This window comes from Heterocephalus glaber, unplaced genomic scaffold (genome assembly GCF_053883595.1).
Source record: "Heterocephalus glaber isolate CG9 unplaced genomic scaffold, H.glaber_assembly_v1.0 deba00000896, whole genome shotgun sequence".
Taxonomy (NCBI): Eukaryota; Metazoa; Chordata; class Mammalia; order Rodentia; family Bathyergidae; genus Heterocephalus; species Heterocephalus glaber.
The window spans coordinates 586,754-609,327 of NW_028258170.1; the positions used below are offsets into that span (position 1 = coordinate 586,754).

Sequence of the window (22,574 nt, forward strand, 5' to 3'; positions counted from 1 at the left end):
GAGGATGTGCACCATAGCTTTTCTGTCTGAGAAGCTCATTGGGGTCTTAAACTAAGGCACCAGAATTTAAGAGAGTAAGGTTTAAAAGGAAAAACAAATCATTTTAGGGTTAGGGTGAGGGTTGTTAAGGTTATGCTTAGGGTTAAGGTTGTTAGGTTTATGGTTAGGTTTAGGGTTAAGATGGTTAGGGTTAAAATGTGGATGAACAGCATTTCCTTTCTACAAATCCACAAACAATATTATAGTTAACAGACGTAGCTCTTATTCAACATGACGAATTTTGTCTTGAAATTTCTAGAACACATTTTTTCTCAGAGGGCAACTATTCTGTATAAGTCACAGTGTATTTCATGGGATTTATTGCAAGATTCACAATATCTATGCCTCTTGATTCTCACTGTTTACTTTTTCCAATCCTACATTTGCTTCCTCTGCTTGTACAGATAATAATCAAAGAAATATTTGTTTTCTTATTATATTTTAATTTATTTTTATCTTTTGAAAACATTTGAAGTTTTTGTTTACTGAATACATTACAAAATTTATGTTAGATTCTGTGCTGATTTGTCTTTCCAATTATTTTAATTACGTAAAGTAGAAAACAAAATCAAGTGCCACTAAACAGGAAAACATATTGCACATGTTTAGGTTGTAGTGGAACCTGGTGACACTGGCCAATTGGAATGGAGGTTCTCTTCCATTCTTGAGGGTCTCAAAATGTGCATTTATCACCTATGAATAGATGGTTCACTCACTGAAGGATGAAGCACCATAGAATATGTAACACAGGGAGGTTTTGGTTAGTAAAAGGCTGACCTAACATATGTAGTGTTAGATTATGGGGTTTTGTTATTGATAGATTCCCCTCGAATTTAGAGTGGGTGCTGTATATAATAGCTACCTTCATTCCAACATTCCCCTACTCCCACCAAAAGAATAACCTAATACTTGCTCTCTTCCTAGCAACTAGTGACATCTCATGCTCCTCCAGTCTCTAGTCATTACCTCACTCAACCCCACCTCAGCTCCTACAAGCCCCACACCTGCTCCTATAAAAGGTACTTCCTGTTCTGGCCATATTGCTTTTGTCTCTCCTTTGTTCAGAGACAGCCTGGCAGATTGTCCCTACAATAAAGACTTCTTGTGGCCTGGTCTGGTCTTACTTTTTGGCCTTTTACCTGACAGTTATAATATTAGAATGAGACTGAAGACAGTAGTTCTGTAGAGCTCTAAGTACACATCCAAATAAGCTTTCTGGGCACAAAGGAAAATAATGGGGAAAATTACTAGTATGTAAACAAAAGGTTAACAAATTTTCCATTCCTTCGTTTTCCTCAATGAATTTTCTGTTTTCTATTTTTTTCTAATGAATATGCCTTACTTCTAGCATCATGTCATACTTCTACATAAAAATGTTTTCTGCTAAAAATTGTATTGTTCCGTCCTTTAGAGTCTGTCATTAAGTAAATATGTCTCTGGAAATGTGTTCTCCATCATTGATTCCAAATATTCCTGACTGATCCCTTGAATGTAAACATTATACTTTGCAAATTAATGTTGTAAGACCGAGGGCCTTACCAAACACTCCAAGGAACTGATTGCAGTGAAGAACACCCAGGAAGGAACACATCTGACAAGTTGGAAAGTAAAACAGACCTTAGTCTGGCCAGATGGCACTCCCAAAGCAAAGTAGCTTAGAGAGGCGACTAGCCCAGATTCCTAGGCTCTTTTTATAGAGGGTTGCAGGGGAAGTTAACAGGCAAAATTTACAGAAGAGGAAAAAAGGTTAGTGGTCAGCTGACACGTACTGATGGTCAGCAGATGTTTGTAGATTGTTCTATAGATAGTGGTGTCTGGAACATCAGTTTTCAAACAAAGAGTTGAGTAATTTACTTTGGGACCTTATGGCTGATACAGATCTTATCTAGTGTCCCAGAACTAACAAGCATCTTTATCTATTTACTCACATGCAATCACAGGTAGGCCTAGGGGAGTTTTATGATTACAGAGTTATGCAGTCCCACAATGTAGCTCTGTGTCATTTTAAGAAGTCAATAAAATGAAGTTCAGCCAGGGATTTAGCTCAGTGGTTTCACCTTCTACAAAGCAAGTGCAAGGACCCGAGTTCACTCCTCGATACCAAAAAAAAAAAAAAAAATGAAGTTCAGCCACTGTTTAGAGTATCTCCAGAGGACATGAAGTGATTTTGGGTTTCAGGGTGTGGCTTCTGATGGAATAGGCAATGCCCTTGTTTACTTAGTCAAAGATCTTTTGTCCTTGGAAACAGGCCAAGTAATCCTTCCTAGGAAACTGTGCCCTGAGGATGAACAAATTATTCAGTGTTCTGAATGGCCATTAAATGAGGTGCCCTGAGGTCAGCAGGTGGGAGAGAAGGTGTTCACTCTTCACTGTATATTCACTGCTCCTTCCTCCATTCTTTTCAAACAAGACTTCCTGGTGAAGTTTCCATGAGACCAGGACCTGAAAAAAAATTTCTACCATGGTATAATTCATCGCATTAAAAAATGAATGCACTAAAACATAACAATAATTATATCAAGAAATACAAATACATATGAGAAATTTTCAGTTTCTCTGTGGTTTTCATGTTTTATTTCTCAGAGTAAGTTGAGCTCAAACAGTTTCTGCTCAGATAATCTTGGAAGATGTTTTGTTTTTCAGCAATGTTTTGTCACAGTAAGTATCATTCTTCACACTAGAGTGGATGAGATCCTACAAAATAAAATGGGTATTTCATGAGAAAAATTTGTATTCACATATTATTTAGGCCTTACTATGTGTAATGGTAAGATCTGTGAAACAAGAATATGGAGTTTGTGATTTCAAAATCTGAAAGCAATGTAAATATTTTGAAAATGTAATATTTTGAAGAAATGTCATTTTTTTAAATTAAATTCTTTTATTGGTACATTGTAGGTATACAACAGAATTACATTTCTCATTGGGAATTGTACCTTTACATAATGCATCTTGGTTCTTATTTTTCCCCATTCCTAGCCCTCTCTTCTCCCCCTCCACCCTTCCCTATTTACAAAGACTTTATTTCCATTTTGTCCATTTCTCATCATTTTTTCTTTCCCTTCTTTCCTTTCCCCTGCCCCTCCCACTACCCCTACCCCTTTGGACCTTTTCTTCCTATTTTGCATTATCGATTATTCATTCTAATCATTGGTACATTTTAGGTATACAATATAATGACATTCATCATTGGAAATTTGCACCTTTACATAGTCTCTCTTGGTTCTTATTTTTCACCCTTGCCCAGCCCTCCCTTCAACCACTCCATTCCTCCCTATTTACAAAGATTTTGTTCCTATTTTTCCATTTTCTCATATTGTGAGGCTTGAGTGACTCCATTTTAAAATTTGGCCCCATCTTAGATTGAGGAGGCCTGGACATAAACTCTAGTTCCAAGAAAAACCACAAGATGTACTTTGGCCACCTGCCTGTGATAATGTTCAGCAGTCCCCTAGCAACTTGCCTAGCAACAGCTAATCAGTAGTTACCCCAATACTCCAGTATCCCAGATGTTCTTTTCGATGACTTGAGCAACGGTTTGCAGTTCAGCGCGCAAGACACAGCCAATCAGGTTTAAACTTTCAAAACTTGCTAAATGCTAGCCAATCGTGTGATTTGCATGTGATTTGAAACCCCACACCTTTTTGAAAATGCCACGCCTTGCTGTAACCTCTATAAAAACCCCTGGTGTTTTAGAGTCGGGGCTCCCAATCCTGACCCGCTGCATTGGTGTCAGATGAGAGCCCTTGCTTGAGCTTGAATAAACGACCCTTGTGTGTTTGCATTGGAATCGGCTCCTTGGTGGTCTTTGGGGACCTCGCGATCTGGGCACAACAATATTAATCCCATTCCCTTCTATCCTTTCCCCTGGCTCTCCCACTTCCTTCCCCTTTGCCCCTTTTCTTCCTATTTCACATTACCTATTATACATTTAGTCCTTATTTACACTTTCAGTTTCTCACACCAGAGAAACTATTCAGTATTTACACATGTGTGTCCTATCTATTGCACTTAAGAGTATCACCTCAATGTGCATCCACTTAGCTATAAATGTCTCTAATTTCTCATTTTTTATGGCTGAGTAGTACTCCATTTTATAAAAAAAAACACATTTTCTTTATCGGGTCTCCAGTTGATGGGCATTTGGGCTGTTTCCAAGTTTTAGCTATCACAAACTGTGCTGCTATGAACATGGGCACACATATATCACTGTGGTATGATTCTTTTACTTCTTTGGGGAAGATCCCCAGCAGTGGAATAGGAGGGTCAAATGGGACTTCCAGTCCTATTCTTTGAGGTATCTCCACACTGATTTCCACAGTGCTTGCACCAGTCTACACTCCCACCAGCAGTGGAGCAAGGTTCCTCTTTCCCCACAGCCTCACCAGCATTTGTTGTTGGTTGGTTTCATGATAGCAGCCATTCTTTCTGGAGTGAAGTGGAATCTCAGTGTTGTTTTCATTTGCATCTCTCGAATGACCAGTGATGCTGAACATTTTTTCATGTATTTATGTGCTATTTCTACTTCTTTGTCTGAGAAATGTCTGTTCATTTCAGATGCCCATTTTTGGATTGGGTCTTTAAATTTGGGAGGTCTGATTTTTTTTAAGTTCTTTATAGATTTGAGATAGTAGACCTTTGAGGAAGAGCAGGTGAAGATTTTTTTCCCATGTTGTGGGTTGTCTCTTCACACTGCTGGTGGTTTCTCTTGCTGTGCAGAAGCCTTTTAATAAGAAGAGATCCCACTTGCTGATTGTTTGTGCTAGTTCAAGGGCAACTGAGGTTTTGTTCATAAAATCTTTTCCTACACCAATGTCTTCAAGGGTTCTACCTAACCTCTGTTCCAACTGGTCCAGAGTTTCTATTTTACTATTTAGATCTTTAATCCATTTTGACTTTAGTTTAGTGCATGGTGAGAGATATAGGTCTAGTTTTAATCTTTGGCAAGTTGAAGCCCAATTTTTGCAGCACCATTTATTAAAGAGGCTATCTTTCCTCCAGTGGGGGTGTTTGGCTCCTTTGTCAAATATTAGATGGCTGAGTGTGTCTGGCATTGGTTAGAAATGTCATTTTTAACAGTCAAGTTAGGAAAGGTTGGTAGGAGACAAACATCCATACTGCCTTCACTCCCACCCCTAACCCTCACAAAAGTGGGAGAAAGTTTATTTTGCTTGAAAGAAAAGTGTTTCTGAATAGTTAGCTTCAAATTAGGTAATGGGGTCTCTTATGCCTCAAATATGAACCTTCCCATGCCAGGGCTCCCAGGGATTTAATATTCAGGTCACTCCCAGCTCCCCTCCACTCTTGTCCAAATTAATTCAGACCTTGGCTTCCAGATGCCTGGATCTGCACATGATTTTCAAGGGGATCTGATAATTTTCTGACAGCATCAATTCTCTGTCTGTTCTTCTGAGCTGAGGTAGAAGAGTTGGATATTTGAGCTCTGAATGGGAGAAATTTGGTGAAACAGCATATCATTAGAAAATCCCAATAGTTTAAAATTCATTTTGCCCTCACACCAAGAATATCTTAGAGCAAGTATTAACTGTAATTATTTACCAGATAATGGCAAAGGAACACAATGAGTGGAAGGAACTCTACCAGTGTGCCTGACTTCATCCTCATGGGGCTGATGGCCTCGGCAGACACAGCTGGTCCTCTCTATGCTCTTTCTCCTGATTTACCTGATCCCAGTGCTGGGGAATGCAAGGATGATACTGATATTTTGCCTGGATTCCCAGCTTCACACCCCCATGTACTTTTTTTCTCACTTATGTGTCATATCTTGAGCTCAGCTACTCAAGTGTCATCACCCCTAAAACCTTACAGAACTTATTGACTTCCACCAATGACATCTCCTTAATGGGCTGCTTCACCCAGGTGTTCTTTTTTATAGTCTAGTGCTGTGGAATGTTTCCTTCTCTCCTCAGTGACCTATGATTGCTATGTAGCTATCTGAAGCCCCCTGCACTATTCAGAAATTATGTTCCTAAGACTGGGCCATGCCCTGCTTACTGGTTCCTGTTATTGGCTTTGTGGATTCCACTATCAATGTGGTTTGCCTGAGCAGACTGCACTTCTGCAAATCTAATGTTATTCCACATTTTTTCTGTGACAAATCCCCAATTTTAGTCCTGTCCTGCAGTGAGATGTTTGAGGTTGAGCTCATTATATTCATTTGTGGTAGCTCTAATTTAGTGCTGTCCCTTCTCACCATATCTGGATCTTATGTGTGCATTCTGTTCAAAATTAATTCCACTGCTGGAAAGAAAAAAGCCTTCTCCACCTGTGCCTCCCATCTCCCGAGTGTCACCATTTTTTATGGCATTCTAATCTTTACTCATTTAAATCCAAAGTCATTCTACTCCTTGGAAAGTGATCAGGTATCTTCTGTGTTTTACAGGATTGTGATCCCCACACGGAACCCTCTCATTTACAGTCTCAGAAACAAAGAAGTGAACAATGATCTTGTTAGAATTATGCAAGATAGAAAGGGATTAAAATAAGTGTGATGCTAATTATTTAGACTTGTCTTTTCTCTTTTTCCAATTTAGAAATTGTTTGATATCTCTCTTAAAGCAATTTAATCATTCTCTTCCTTTTTGCTGAAGCTGTGTTTTACTTAACTTTTACTTAACACATACTTTGACATTTTAATGAGCATTATTTTATAAATTCATTTTTAAGTGGGAATAATGAAGTCTGTGTCAAGTTTATTATTGAATTTCCTGTGATGTTAAGAGCTACTAATGTGCAAAATAAGAAAATTTGATTGTCATTTAAAAAACATTTTATTATCATTTTAATATCATACAATGTCTGTCCTTACTCTGTCTTTAGAGAATTTTATAATAAAACAGAGCTCTATTTTCCCCACAACTCGTTATATTGATAGCACAGTGAATAAGAGAAGAGTAGTTAGCAGCAACCACTTTCAAGACAAACATTCTGGCATTCCGATCCTGAGTCTGCCACATTTTCAGTTTATAACCCTCATTAATTTACTGAAATGTTATGGCTCATTTCATCCACCTGCGCAAGATAAATAATAATTCTACATCCACCTCATCAGAAGATAGATATAAAACTTTTGGGGCAATAATAAAAATTCTGGAATTATTTTGAGAAGACTGGGATTCTTACCATATTTTAGTGCTTAATAATTTTTTTATTTGTATTTTACAAATTTCTCTTGGCTAATTTAATGGCCAACACATAAATAGCTAGAAGAGCAAACAGAAGCCATTAGTTCTCAATTTTCTATTCAGAGTAAAACAAAATATTGAAAATGAATTAAAATATAAAAATTTATACATGTTAATGTTGTAGATCATTTGCAAAATAATGAAAACTTTTAAAGCAGAGATACTCCATAGCAATTGTTGAAAATGTTATGCATATTCCTGTAGATAACTGCTTATTAACATTTATTATTTAGTATGAGTTCTGACTTCTCCTGTGTGATCTTTGCTGTTTTCTGTATTCATTTGAAAGTTTATAATCCAAGAATTTCTCTGTAATTGAAGAAAAAGAGATGAATATATTTTCAGTATATCAGCAAAATTAATACTGTCATTGTGCATTGCTTGAAACTAACATACTGTGAATTCACCAAGGTAAAAATCTGCATGTGGTAATATCTGTTAGCTGCACATTTGCTAACCATGCTAAAATCGTAACTTTATGTGACAACAGAAAATATTCAGCCTCCCGGATTTTGTTTTTGCCTTTCAACAGATGTCTTTAGATTGTAATGTTATGTAAAAATTAATTAGTGAAGACATTCTAAGCATCATTTGCACTACTTTTCTTTTTTTTTTTGGGTACCAGGATTCTTACTTGGTACCTTGTGCTTGTGAGGTAGGCATCAGAACCACTGAGTTAAATCCCTGGCCCAACACTAAATTTTAATGGGAATAATATGGCAACAAAAGGATTGAGAATGAATTTTTAATATGTCGCATTGAATAAGTTTATAATAAATATAAATATGAACTAAATACAAATATAAAATAAAAATAAAAATATAGATACCTATGGTTTTGGAATCCATTTTATAGGTATTCTTGGTTATTTTTCTTTTCAATTCAAATCAAGGTTTTAATAAGCTTGTATTTTTCAGTATGCTGTTGGGCTCATCTGTTATCACATGCATATCCTCATAATTTCATATATTTATGATCCCTTTCCTCTTTCCTGTCATTTTTATAAGATGTGATTTTATATTGTTCTAATTTGTATGAATTTCTATGATTTAGACAGATTAAGCTTTTGTTTTGTAAAGCACCCAGTTGACATTATGACTTTATAAATGATATTTACATTGAAGAAATTCTTAAATTTTTGTTAAATTGAGACTAACAAATTTTCCTAAAAAATATGCTGGAAAGCAGTTATAAACAAATAAGCATAATAAAATTCAATGGCAATCAGAAACATTTAAATGACTTAAATTTGCCCAGTTACTTTATTATATCACTGGATAGCTCATGTAATGAAAGTTATTTTCCTGAAATAATGTATTATCAAACTGTTACATGGTGCCAGGTCAAAATGTTATATAATATAAATACAATTTCTTTTACTTTTTTTTTTTTGGGTACCAGGCATAGAACTTGGGACCTTTTGCTTTCAAGGCAGGCAGTAGAACCAATGAGCTAAATCCCAGGTCCAGTGAAAACAATTTTTAAAAGAACATAATATAGCACTGCAGAATATGAACAGCTGCTTTTACTTCTATACATTTAATGTAGTGATACCAGTAATGTGTTATATTGCTAAACACTAACCACATTTCAGACAGCAACTGAACAGGCTGAAGACATCCAATTCACATAATTTATCCTTACAGAGTAACTCTCAGATAAGTACTGGTGCTCTACAGATTGAGGGTTATGTAATAGAAAATCACCCTTTCTTGGTTCAAGCAAAGGCTTAATACGGTTTTCTAGATTTTTTTTGTTTCTGACTGAGTTCATATCCTTTTCTTCAGAATAATTTGATTCTTAACATAGGACATATTTGGAGTCTACTTCATCACTTTCTCTGTTACTGTCTTGGAATGAGGAACAATCATTTCATTTTAAAAATTATTGCAGTAGCACCTTAGCTTCTCGCTGGCTTAAATTAGTCAATTAGGAAGCACACTGAAAAAACCTCCAAAGGAATGAAGGTAAAACACAGAGTCTAAGCACAGTCTCATCTCTACCACTAGAGAGTAATATTGTTTCATGGTAGTGTATCCTTTTCTCAAACCCTACAGGACTTCATCACATGAGATGTACATGTTTAAGCCTTTTCAAGGACCCACTGCTAAGAAATGACACTGCTCACTCTTCCTACACCTCTAATGCTCACCATACAACACTCTCACTCTCCTGGTTCCCACCGAGGGATCTTCTCAATCTTCCCTTGAAATGTAGGTCCCCAAATGACCCAGGACACTTTCAGTGGTCTGGCTTCAAACTTTCTGCTGTCAAATATCAGCAATCAAAGACAAGTCTACCCCTTACCACCGTATTTATAACTGAATCTGTCCACATCCCTCTCTGTGCTTTCTTTTCCATAGCAATGTTTTCCCATTTTCATTCCTTTGCTCTTGCCTTCTGTTGTGTATCTGTTTTTCCATGAGATCACATAAGGCTGTGGGCCCAAATATTTCCACAGCACTTAGAGCAAGGTTTCAGTAAGTGTATTTGGAGGCTGAATTTATAGAGGATACCACTGAGTGGAGCACAGAAAATTTAACTCATTTGCAGTCTCTCCACTGGTTACAACTCATGCACATTTGAAGTTAGAGCAGCAATACCAATCATTATCCTATTCCATGACATTATTTATAATAATATCCTGTTAAAATCAGGTTGAATTCCTTAATACATTAACAAAAAATATAACATCATTTAATACATTGTACATACAAAGTACATTGTTGTGAATTGTTTTGTGGAATTTCTGATATAAGATACAGTGATTTTTATTAGTAGTTAATTTTTTGAAGTAACAGGTATAAATTTATTTACAGAAAAATTAACTTGGTCAAGCAGAGAATGAATATATGATGGTTGGTGATGGGAAGGTTAATTGTGTTAATTAGAAGGCAAGCTTTCCTAAAATAACAACAAGACTCAGGAAGACTGGCTTAACATATAAAACCATGCCTGGATATAATCTGAAGTCTATTTAGTGTTTAGTTATTTATTCTTCTTGCTCTGATTATAATTTTGGGATCGCTATATTTCACAAGCTGATTCTGGGACCCAGGCTCTTCTCTGCTTTTGCTCTCTTACTTTGTGACCATCTCTCTCTTACCCATGGTTAAATAGTGAAACCATTACCTGTCCACTATTTCCATGTGAAGAATAGATGAGAATTATTTTACAAAGGAAAAACTATTACAATTTCCTTTCAGAATAATGAATGGCTCTCATACAACAATGTAATTTATTAAGATAGCTATAGGACTATTCAGATGACCTATTTCTTCTAATGTATCTTCAAAGAATTGTACTTCTTAATTCCCAAATTTATTAGCAAAATTTGGTTTACAATATGTTTTACTTTCCATTTTGATATTTTTGATTACTATAGTGAGAATTTTATTTCATTCTTGATACAACAATATTTGTTTCTCTCTTTGAAGTGGTAACCTTTGAGCATAATATTCCAAAATGTATTAATTTCCACTTAAAATGGTATTTAGGATAACCTTTAAAATCAGACTTTTTGAGAACAGATGAAATTTTTCTTTCCAACACTTTGTGATTTTTGACAAGGATTTATTAATATGTTGGGTTTAAATACATATTATATTAATATGATTTTATTCCATTCCCTTTATTTTTAAAGTAATTGAAATGACATTTTCTCATATTTCTCATATTTTTGTTTGTATTTTATACTTTTCATCTCTTTTCATTATTTTCATACAAATTTCTCCATAGTGATCCTTGCAGAGTTCTCTGACCAACTTGACAAATGGTTTCAGGCATTTCTTATTTAACAGATACTGACTAGTATTTCCTCAAATTTTTTCTGTATAATGTTTTCTCTACATTAGAATACTTATTATTGGTCCATAATTATTTAAAACTTTTTAATCAAAATAAATAGATTTAAAACAAAAATGAAAAATGTTTCATTTTAAATTATTATTTCTTATGAAGGTGTCAATTTCTAAATTAGACAAAGAACTAAAGAGTAGAATTTTAATATTTTATTCTAGACACTTGTACAATACAGAAAAAATAATTACATTATGAAAAAAGTTTTACAATTGCATGCATGAATGTAGAAAGTGTAAATAAGGATTAAAACAAATAATTGATCATTTGAAATAGGAAGAAACCATCGAAAGGGGTAGGGGAAATGGTAGGGGAAGGAGAAAGGAAAGAAGGGAAAGGAAAAATTATGAGAAAAGGAAAAAATGGAAACAAAGTCTTTGTAAATAGGGAAGGGGGAGGGGGGTGAAGGGAAGATAAGGAATGGGGAAAAAATAAGAACCAAGATACATCATGTAAAGGTACAAGATTCCAATGATGAATGTAATTGTATTGTATACCTAAAATGTACCAATAAAAGAATTTAAGGGAAAAAATACCAAAAAACATAACTGTTTATATTTCAAGAGCTAATTAAGGAATGTGACAAGAGAATTGTTGCATCACCACAAAACAAATTGTGGGTAATTAACAACAAAAGTTCTAGAACTTTGGAGAATGTACTGAAGGGCTAACCGAGATGAGAGAACAATAATCGGCATTGTTCTCTCCTATGAAGATAACATAGTTTGACAGTTTCAAGGAAACAGTTCTCAGTTGGAGAATGTCAGTATATCTTTAATATCTCAGAAGAAAGACTGAATCTCCACCTTTCTACATGCATGCAACTTATCATTGTATACTTTATTACTGCCATTTCCTTAACATTATTTTTGTTTAGTCAACTTGTTTTGGTTTATTTTCAATTTCACAATGATTTCTCAATCTGTACTGACACTACTGATGGGCCTGTAGGAAAGCCCTATGTATCTGATGTCTGATTACTTGTGTGTGTGTGTGTGGGGGTGGCTTCTGGAGGGCTTGAGTCTTCTTCTGGAGAAGGTGTTTAGCTTCTCCTAATTTGGAGAAATGCATTGAATAAGACAAGCACAAATGTTTACAAAGTTTGTTTGAAGAAGTAAAAGTGAATGATGAGACATTGGCTGTGCACAGATAACTTAGATGGAAAAACAGAAGGAACAAAACCTACACCCTGAAGAACAAAGGACAGACACCATGGCTATGTCCTTTTATGCCCTCCACACCTGGTGGGGGTCTCTGAAGACTTCTACATACAAGGTCCTGAGAGCGGGGTGCTGTGTAGACTGTGGGATCCTGACATGCCTTTTTTCCAGCCAGAGGCCTTTCTCTTGTCTCCTGGATGTATTTCCCTATTTCCCTGGGCTTCAGAAGCTTCCAATTGTCTAGTGATAACATTCATACATTCATGCATTTATTGTTTATCTTCTCCAGGAAAATTGTTTTTCAAGCCGCTGTGAATGCCTGAAGGCAAATACTAGAGGAATGGCAGTATTTGAACTGGCTGACTTTATTAGTCATTCTGATATGTTTTTCAAAGCTACCTGAAAAGAAGCCTTTGAGATTAAATAAGCTCCACATTCTCCACTTTTGCTACATGCTCACAGTTGACATTCACTTCAAAGCTATGGTCAATTATATAATGAGTTTAAGGCCAGTCTGAACAACATAGTGAGACCCTGTCTCAAAAATAAAAACACCACAAAAGAGTGATGTAGTTAAAACTTTTGTATGCTGTTTTCTCATCTGTGATAAAAAGAAATAGTATAGTAATTTTTTGGAGATTTTACTGCAGAAAATTGATACATTAAAATATGTAAAGTATTAGCACAATTGCCATGAACCTAATAAGGTTCATATAAATCCATGTTATTACTTTTGCATGGGAAGAATGGATCCTTAACCATTCTAGGGTTTCTGCCAGTGAGAATAAAACAAGCAGAGAGTTTACCTAGAATGAATGAAAATTTATTACATAAAATTTTACATAAAGGAGGGCTGAAAAGTGGCAGACAGGAGGCAGCACCCACAAAATATTCCTGGGTATTAAAAAAATAATCCACCTGTGTTCAATGCGCAGAGTAGTTAATTTTGTTTTGGGGAGTTGGTATATCTACATACTGCATCCTGATCATTTTAATTCCCTTACTTTCCCCACCATCATCTCTCCCTTTTCTCATCACCAATTCTCTACCACCCTGTTTCCTCCTCTCTCCTTCATGTTAATTTTTAAATTATTTACACTTCAGTTTCTCATACATGACAAATCATGCAATTCAGGATATTTGTGCAAATCAACAGATACCTAGCTCTGTACGGAGATAGAAGAACTGGAGAAAATTACTCCATTGCAATTTCAGTGAATGAGGAACCAGGCTAAGCCTGGGCATATTGGTGTTTCATGTGATGAACAAAGGAAGTAATGCACAGCCCTGAGTGTGTGGATGCCCTGGGAGGGAGGGAGGGAACTTCTCCTGTGCCTGCAGTAAGAGAGGCCTCAGAACACTCTCAGGACTGCTGGCTTTGACACCTAACAGAGCCACAGCCTGAGCAGGAGGAAACCAGAGTGTAGCCAAGTGAGGGGGCCAACAGTGCCAATCTGATCTTTCCTTCTGTCTCAGACAGTGTTGTGTCAGGAGTCATCTTAGAAGTCCCCACTTCCTCTGCCTCTGCATAAAAATCAGGAAAAGGACAGAGAAGAAAGCCCCTGATTGCCCAGCCCTCTGCTCTGCTGGGAGGCATTTAGAGTAAGCAGGGCAGTGCATAGACATGGGCCAGCTGTACCTCTCTAGCCTGGGAATTGATGTGCTGGGGCCATGGTCAGGACCTGAGCACAGATTATGGAGATACTATGTTTTCCCCTCACCTTTGATCCTAAGAGCAGAGGGGATGAGGGCACCTGTGGTCCAGATTCCCCAAGGGCAAATCTGGCAGAGGACAGAGGTCACCACAGAGGGCAGAACTCAGCTCCAGGTGCCCCTAACATGCTTCTAGTGTTTGTGCAGAGACTGAGAAAGAGATAGGAAAGAAGAAAAGCAAGATAATTGTGCTGTTCCTTCTTTACAAGTCATCATCCACCAACAGACACCAACAAGGCTGCAACTCTCCTGTCAGTGTGGTGCCCTCCCCTTGAGAAGCTGGTGCTGTGTTTTGGTGGTGGACAGAGCCACATGACACAGCTGAGATCATAGAGGGAGTGTCCTTGGCCCACTGCTAACATCTGCAGTCCGAGGAATGGCCTTCTATAGGATTCACTGGCTTCAGCAATGCCTCCTCACTGGATCCCAGCCATGAATCTAGAGGCTCTGTGGAGTCAGGTACAAATAACAGGCCTGCAGCTGCTGTATGAGCAGCACTGCCCACCACTTCTTGGGTCAGTCTAGAAGGCTCCTCCAGTGGACTGAACCCTTGTGCTATAGCACAGGTCCCCATAAAAGAAAGGCTTGCTTTGGTGGTTCTGTCAACAAGCTCCTTATCTTTTGGGTAATGTGGGTTCAACATCTTGTCTATCTGCTCAGGACTCATGTTCATAAGTAAGGTGTGTAGAGGGGTGGATTCTAAAGAAAGAGTAAAAAGCACTAGGGGAAGTTAGCACTGGGGAACTGCAGAAACCAGCAGCCAACAAAGTTCAGCAGTGGAGACCAGCACACAGCAGGGTTCACAGACAGTGTTTGGTACAAACTAGCTCTGGAAGGCAGTGACTGGCAGCCTCACAGGCCAGCACTTGATAGAGTCACCAAACCTTGTCCATCAGAAGCTGGCACCACAAGGAGGAAACCAGCAAAGATCAGTACCCAGGTGGATGACCATGGTCAGCACAAGACTGCAGTGTATGAAGGTTATCCAGTGTCATCTTGTGCCAGCAGAATTGCAAGGAGAGCTACATTTTGTCAGTTCAGAAATTCCATCTTAATTTAACCAAAAGATCCCTAGTTTCATTGGCAACACAGTCAGTCCCCCTCCCAACACTACCAAAGACAGTACTTGAACTCTGTGGGCCTTCTTGATTGTAATCAAAGTCTACACAGTCGCATCTGCACATGGGTTTCCCCTGTTGGGCCTCCACCTGGAACAGGCTCCTCCCAGGTACTTGTAGGCCTCCTCCTTCAAGTCTCTTCTCAATAGACATATTTGTGTTGAAGTCGACCTTGACCACATGATAACTCATTGCTGCCTCCTCCTCCAACTACTGAACCTCCATTGATAGTGTTCTTTCCCATGCTATTTCCTCATTTAGAGTGCATTTTATGACAATATATTATCATTATCACTTGGTTTTTTAAATTTTCTTTTTCCTTGATGGGTATTTATAATCTGCCAATTCTACAATTGTTACACTCAGATGTCCACATCTACTTCTTCATCATCCTCGGATTCTATGAGTTATTATATATTTCTATAAGTTTAATAAATTTAATTAAAAGAAGTCATATTTTCTGATTCCTGTATAATGGACTATGAAATTAATTTTTTAAAAAATAAAACACTAGCTGTTAACCAATATTTTTAAAATAAAACATGATTTTAGAATATTGTTATACAAAAATTACCTATAAAATATACATGAATAGTAATAATCCAAGCAATATATATGAGTGAAAAATAAAGTGACACTCATAAGACAAATGCAAATATTATTTTTCAGGGTGATTGAACAGAGCAAAAATAAGATAAGTAGCTACTACTATTAAATGTGAGAAAGAAAAGTGAATTAAACTGAATAAAGTTGGGGAAACAATATAATAAAATAGAGCAATCAAAGTATTATAACTTGTTGTTTTAATTTTTATTTACTTATTTATTTATTGGTACCGCTGACTGAAGTCAAGACCTTATGCTTGCAAGGGAGGTGAGGTACTGCTGAGCTAAATCCCTGGCTCTATTATAACTTTTAAAATAGCACTTACCAAAGACTGAAGATAACCAATGTATTCACCATGAAGAAATTACAAAGGAGGAAGGTGTTGCACAAAGTAATTAATCTCAATCGATTACTATTGATATGCATGAATCAAAATGTCAAATTTTACATCATAAATTTGTGTAACTATTATGTCATTTAAAAATAAAGAAAAGAATATTCCAATATTTAATGAACCAAAGATGAATGAGAAAAAAATATATAGTAAGAATAATCCAGGAGACTGTAGGAAGGGAAAGAGAAAAATGAGTTTTAAAAAGGGATAATTTAAAATATGATGACTCTTTCCCACTTGTAAAAGATCTATGTCCATATTTCCTACTAAGAAAATAAAATCCGAAAAGAAATGTGATGACTAAGTGTGGGTGGTCTCTCTAGAGGGAGACCTGGAATCCTGGAAAGCACCAACTCTTAAAGAAAGAAAGGGACACAGCCTGGGGCACAAACAGCAGTTTAATTCCTCTGGCACTATTGGACAATCACAAAGGGAAGAAGCAAGGCTTTTATACATGTAGGAAAGCAGCTTAGTTATTCTGGCTATCATCTTTCTGATTTTAACCTCTGGTGACAAATGACTTTAAGTGACTCATAAAAGCTACAGGCGAATTCACAAGTCCCCTGTTTCTGTTCACCAATCCCGTACATCAAAGAGCACATCACAGCCCTCTTCTTATCAATAGTATCAAGAGAGCAGGATGACTTTAGCCAAAATCAAGCCCACTGGTCCACCATAAACATCACAGATGGCATAGTGAGTCCTATCTCTCTTACCACCTGTAGAGTCATTGGGTCATGGTCCTCTGATCCCAGAAAATGGTAAATAAGAAAACTAGGAAAACCTGTTTTTCTCCTGGGAGACTTTTACAACATCTCTTAAAGTTTTCTGCCATTCTTTTAACAAAAAAACTTGTGGAATTCCCAGAAATGACTTAATTTTCTTAGTTAAACTTCTTGTGATCTATTCTTACAACTAGATAGCTGAATTTTACAATTTCCCACAACTAAGTAGCTAAAATATATCATGGTTTCAAGTGAAAGAGATTATACATTCCTGGCTTCCATTTGGTTGCTATTGTGAAACAGTTGTTGCAAACATTTCTCTGCCATCATAAGTAGCTCAACACATGGCCCATATGTTTCAATGTGTTTCAATGATAGAAAATCTTGCATAAGAAAACCTATCTTATGGCATCTTTCAATTGCATGCCTACTGAGAAGATATTGGCATAGAAATTCATCTTTAGTCTTTCATTTGGATTAAATTCCAAATTGTGTGGTAGGCACATAGTGTGATACTGGCTTCTAAATTTCTAAACCTACCTGTCTCAGTAGAATCTAAAATATCAATGAATAGAGTTTTATCTAAACAAGTCCACTGGCAATATAATTCTTGACAGGAATACTCCTTTATCCACCACCACATACTTCCAGACATGAGCACCTTTTCCTAGGAGATTCTAATGTATAGTTGTTCATGAATTTGTTCACAAAATTCACAATAATTTTTCTTAGATTCAAACTGTGCCTTATTCACTCTTTGCTTCCTCTTTTAAGATAAATAATGCTGAATGAAACATTTCAGTTTCACTGTTATGTCTTCATTTCTTCTTATTCTTTGTAAGTCATTTGACCTGATTCCATAAAAAAAGTTTGTCTACTGAATTCATTGCAAAATTTTATGTTAGCTTCAGGGCTGATTGACTCTTTCTGTTCACTTTTCTTTTACAAAATAAAAACAAAACAAAACACACTAAAGCAGTAACCGCATTGCACAGCATGGACTATATAGATGGAGCAGGTGACACAGACAAAATGGGATGGAGATTTGGACCCATTTCAGTGATGCCTTAAGATATCCATTTATCAGCTGGGAGCACTCAGTTTACTCAGTGAGGGATGGGACACCGTAGAATATGTAACACATGAATGTGTTGGTTAATAAAATGTCAACCTCCCATAGTCATGGGATATTATGATATTTCAGCTATTTAATTAGAATGACATAGAAGACACAGAATCATGATAATTAGGTAAATCTAGAATTATGCATCCAAATAAGCTTTATAGGCACAAAGCTAAATACTATGGAGAAATTGTTGTGTAAGCAAAATATTAAAAAGTATTGAATTGTTTCATGCTTTTCTTTGAATTGTGTTGTTTACTTTTTTTAAAATAATGATGACTTACTTCTATGGTCAAGTCATACTTTTAAGTATATAATAATTCCTGGTGAGATTTTTGTATTGCATTCTTTATAGTGCTATTCATAAATACATCTCTAGAAATATTTTCTCCAGAAACTTATTCAAAAATTCCTGACTGGTCGCTTCAATGCAAATGTGATTTTCTGAAAATCTATATATTATTTGTAACTTTGAAAAGGAAAAAATGAATTTCAGCCACAGATTCAAGGATTACAAAAAGAGATGAATTATTTATGGTTCTTCCAAGGGAGAAAAAAAATCCTTTGTGAAATTTTGTCCTTGGAATCAGGCCAAGCAACCTTCCCTAGAAATTATGCCCTGAGGTTGACCAATGTCACATTACTCTGAGAGCCCATTATGTGAGTGCCTGGAGTGATTAGTGGGGAGGGAAGGAGCACACTGTCATGTTCACATACACACTTCTGCCCTCAGATGCTCTCTGGATAAAAGCTCCTCTTAGAGTTTCCATTTCATCAAGAGCTGAACTGAATATAATTTACCTCAGAATAGAAAAATGAATGCACAAAAGCATAAAAATAAATTACATAAGAAACAAATCTATTAGAAATTTTCAGCTGCTTATTTGGTTTTAGCATTTTATTTTTGAGAATAATTTGAACTGGAAAAGATTCTACAGAGATGTCCCTGGAAAGATTTGTTTACAGCAACTTTGTCTTACAGTAAGTATTGTTCCTCAAATTCAAAGGGATTAGATTATATAAAATGCAATGGAAATTTTACCAGGGAAATTAGCATACATGTATCACTTAGGCCTTACCTTGAGTAATGATAAGATTTGTGAAACTAGAACAAAGAGTGGGTAGAATCAAAGTCTTCAGCACATGTACATAATTTGAAAAGGTATTTTTAAAATAAATTAGATTTTGATTGATCAAGTTGGGAGAAGATATTGTGTTAACAGAGTTGCAGGTCTGTACTGCCCCTTATCCCCACAAAAAGTAGCAGAAAATTTCTTTTGGTGGAAAGAGAAGAGATTATTCACAGCTACTGTGAAGGAGAGGTGTGGGGTACTTAGCTTCTCACATCTGGACAGGGGCTGTGACACTAGATCTCTCTGGGCTCCCTCTCTCCCATGTCTAGATTACAGCAGATGCTGACCTCCTGGCAGCTCTGTGTGCCTTGCTCAGAGGAACTTGGTGTCTTCTTGGACAGCAGGACTTCTGCCTGACTCCTCTGAGAGGAGGAACAGCAGGAGTGGAGAGGGCCACTCTCAGCAGGAGGATGCTGGAGAAGCAGCCCACCTTTAAAAAACCCTGATGTTCAAAAATTAATTTGAGTTTTGCTATCATAGACAGTAATAATGTGTGGATGTAACTTTAATATGACTCACTTCAGTCCCTAGTAAGAAATTTAATTTGTGATAAATATCAAATGGCTTTGAAAACTAAGGTAGGGTTACTAACACATTTAAACTGTTTTTAAACTATTTATTACATATCCTTGTTCCGGTGTGCTAAAAGAAACTTACAAGTAGGAAAAGGGGTTTCTAAGGCATTCTATTTGCAGTCAAGATTGCTTGGTGTGTTGTGTTCAGATTGCGAAGTCCCAAAGACCACCAGGAGGCCGTTTTCGATGTAAGCACACGAGGGTCATTTATTAAAGCTCAAGCAGGCACTCTCAATTGTCAGCGACACAGCGGATCGAGACTGAGAGCCCCGAGTTCCAAATTAGCAGGGTTTTTATTGAGGTTACAGCAAGCTTTGGTCATTAGCAGCCATATGATTGGTTAACATTTAGCAAGTATGAAGTGTAGAATTTTGATTGGCTAAGCTCATTGGGGGTTGAAGGGGATTACGTATAGGTTTTTACAAGAAGAATGGGGACAAAGGTTAATGGTCTACTGTCACGTACTGATGGTCAGCAGACATCCTGACTAATGGCCACGACCACCCTGTGTGGACAGTCAGCATGTTAACAGATTGTCCTATAGATAGTGGGCCCGGGACATTTGTTTCTAGGGCAAACAGATGGCTGAGTGATAAACTTAGGAATCCCGAGTTGTGGATTATGTCCTTTGTCCCAGTTCAAGCACAAATTTGAGAGAACAAAGGAGACTGTTCCAAAATGGAGTCATTCTAGTTCCACAGGTACAATCACACTGTGAACATGGAATTGCTCTCATTTCAGATATTGCTTTCTGTGTCCTTGCTCTGATATAGATTATACAGATATATACTAGTGTCTAGGTAAATCATCTTCATATGGATTAAATGTGCTAAATAATGAATGCATTCACAATTTTAAAAGGTTCATCCTTGTTACCCAGGCTGTAATATTTTAAAATATTAACATCAAATGTCAATTTATATCCATATCTATGTTATGTTTTACAAACTACCCAATAAAGTTAATATAATTTCTAGAAACTCTAAACTATATTACAAAAAAGTTTTGTCATTCACACACTAAAATATATTTGAAGTCACTCTGGACAAACATCTGAAAAGATTATTCAACAGATAAGTACAGAGGACACCAAGGGTAGAAGTGTTACAGGAATCTTGGAAAGAAATGCTCAAAGACACAGAACTCAGGTAAAACAAATAAGATTTATTTTCAAGCCAGCAAGATCACCAGAAACTGGTCTGGTCAAAGTCTGCCCCCTCTTTTGTTAGTCTCTTCTCTTTATACTTTTGTTAATCAGTATTTCCTTCCTTGTGGTCTTTGATGTGTAAATACAATTCCAGTTCCTACCTACAAGTCACAGACACAAGATAGGCACATATACATTTTAAATTCACTTAGGCTTTTGCAACTTTGTTAGGTTAAAATGTTATCTATAATTAAATTACTGGTTAACACCTTAAACATCAAGAGCAGTAGAAAAAAGCAAATCTTAAAGGAATACACTACTTATTTTGCTTCTACAATTACCTTCATAGTCAATCTACTAAGCTACTTAAAACTTTTTCTATCAATGTGATTTACCAGAAGCTTCAGGTCTATGTGTCCTTTTACTAGCAAGGCATGGTAATTGTTTTTTTGTTTGGACACCTGGCCCAATTCAAGTGGGGGGTTGTGGTTAAGAAATGCTGCAGGTATTTCCTTATCTAGGGATGGTGCTGTTGCCTGTAGTCATTTTACATATTCCTTAACAGAAGGAACTCCACCAATGTGCCTGGCTTCATCCTTGTGGGGCTGACGGACTCTGTAGAGACACAGCTGGTCCTCTCTGTGCTCTTTCTCCTGATTTACCTGATCACAGTGCTGGGGAATGCAGGTATGATATTGATCATTTGCTTGGATCCCCAGCTTCACACCCCCATGTACTTTTTTCTCACTCACCTGTCATTTCTTGACCTCAGCTACTCAAGTGTCATCACACCTAAAACCTTACAGAACCTACTGACTTCCACCAAGAGCATCTCCTTCCTGAGCTGCTTCACCCAGATGTTCTTTTTCATCCTCTTGGCTGCCACTGAATGTTTCCTTCTCTCCTCAATGGCCTATGATCGCTATGTAGCTATCTGTAACCCTCTGCGCTATCCAGTCATTATGTCCACAGGAATGTGCTGCACCCTGCTTGCTAGCTGCTATGTTATTGGCTTTGTGGATTCCATTATGAGTGTGATTTTCATGAGCAGACTGCATTTCTGCAAGTCTAACATCATCCAGCACTTTTTCTGTGACTCATCCCCAATTTTAGCCCTGTCCTGCAGTGACACATTTGAGGTTGAAATCATTATATTCATTTTTGCTGGATCAACCATAGTGCTGTCCCTCATCAACATATCTGGATCCTATATGTCCATCCTCTCCACTATCCTGAAAATTAATTCCACTGCTGGAAAGAAAAAAGCCTTCTCCACCTGTGCCTCCCATCTCCTGGGTGTTATCATCTTTTACAGCACTACAATTTTTGCTTACCTAAAACCCAAGTCATCCTATTCTTTGGGAAAAGATCAGGTGGCTTCCGTGTTTTACACAATTGTGATCCCCATGCTGAACCCTCTCATTTACAGTCTCAGAAACAAAGAGGTGAAAAATGCTGCTGCTACATTCCTGCAGAAGAGAGAGGGCTGCAGGCAGTTAATATCACAGCGGTGCTAAGCATCTACACTTGTCTTTTTCTTTTTTTAAGTGGGAAATTATAGTGTTTTTGCATGAAAAATTGTGGTTTCATTTGCTGTCCTTTCCTTACCAAATAAGATAGTGGCCATTTCCAGACACAGATGTTTAGACATTTGTATTGCATCTAGCAAATGTGATATATGCATTAGTCAGTAAATAAATACATGTGGCTTCAAGGGCAACTAATGTGCAAAAGAAGAAAATATGTCATACTGAAAATGACATATTCATGCATCCTCT

At 36.9% G+C, this 22,574-nt stretch overlaps 1 protein-coding gene across 1 annotated transcript; it reads left to right on the forward strand.

Annotated features, from left to right (window-relative positions):
• Positions 1-14,925: 14,925 nt before the first annotated feature.
• On the forward strand, positions 14,926-22,313 carry LOC101696769 (olfactory receptor 8H1). The gene is made up of 2 exons (XM_021251594.1): positions 14,926-15,006; positions 21,339-22,313. Exons 1-2 carry the CDS (start codon positions 14,926-14,928, stop codon positions 22,311-22,313), a joined length of 1,056 nt encoding a protein of 351 aa, XP_021107253.1.
• Positions 22,314-22,574: the final 261 nt, after the last annotated feature.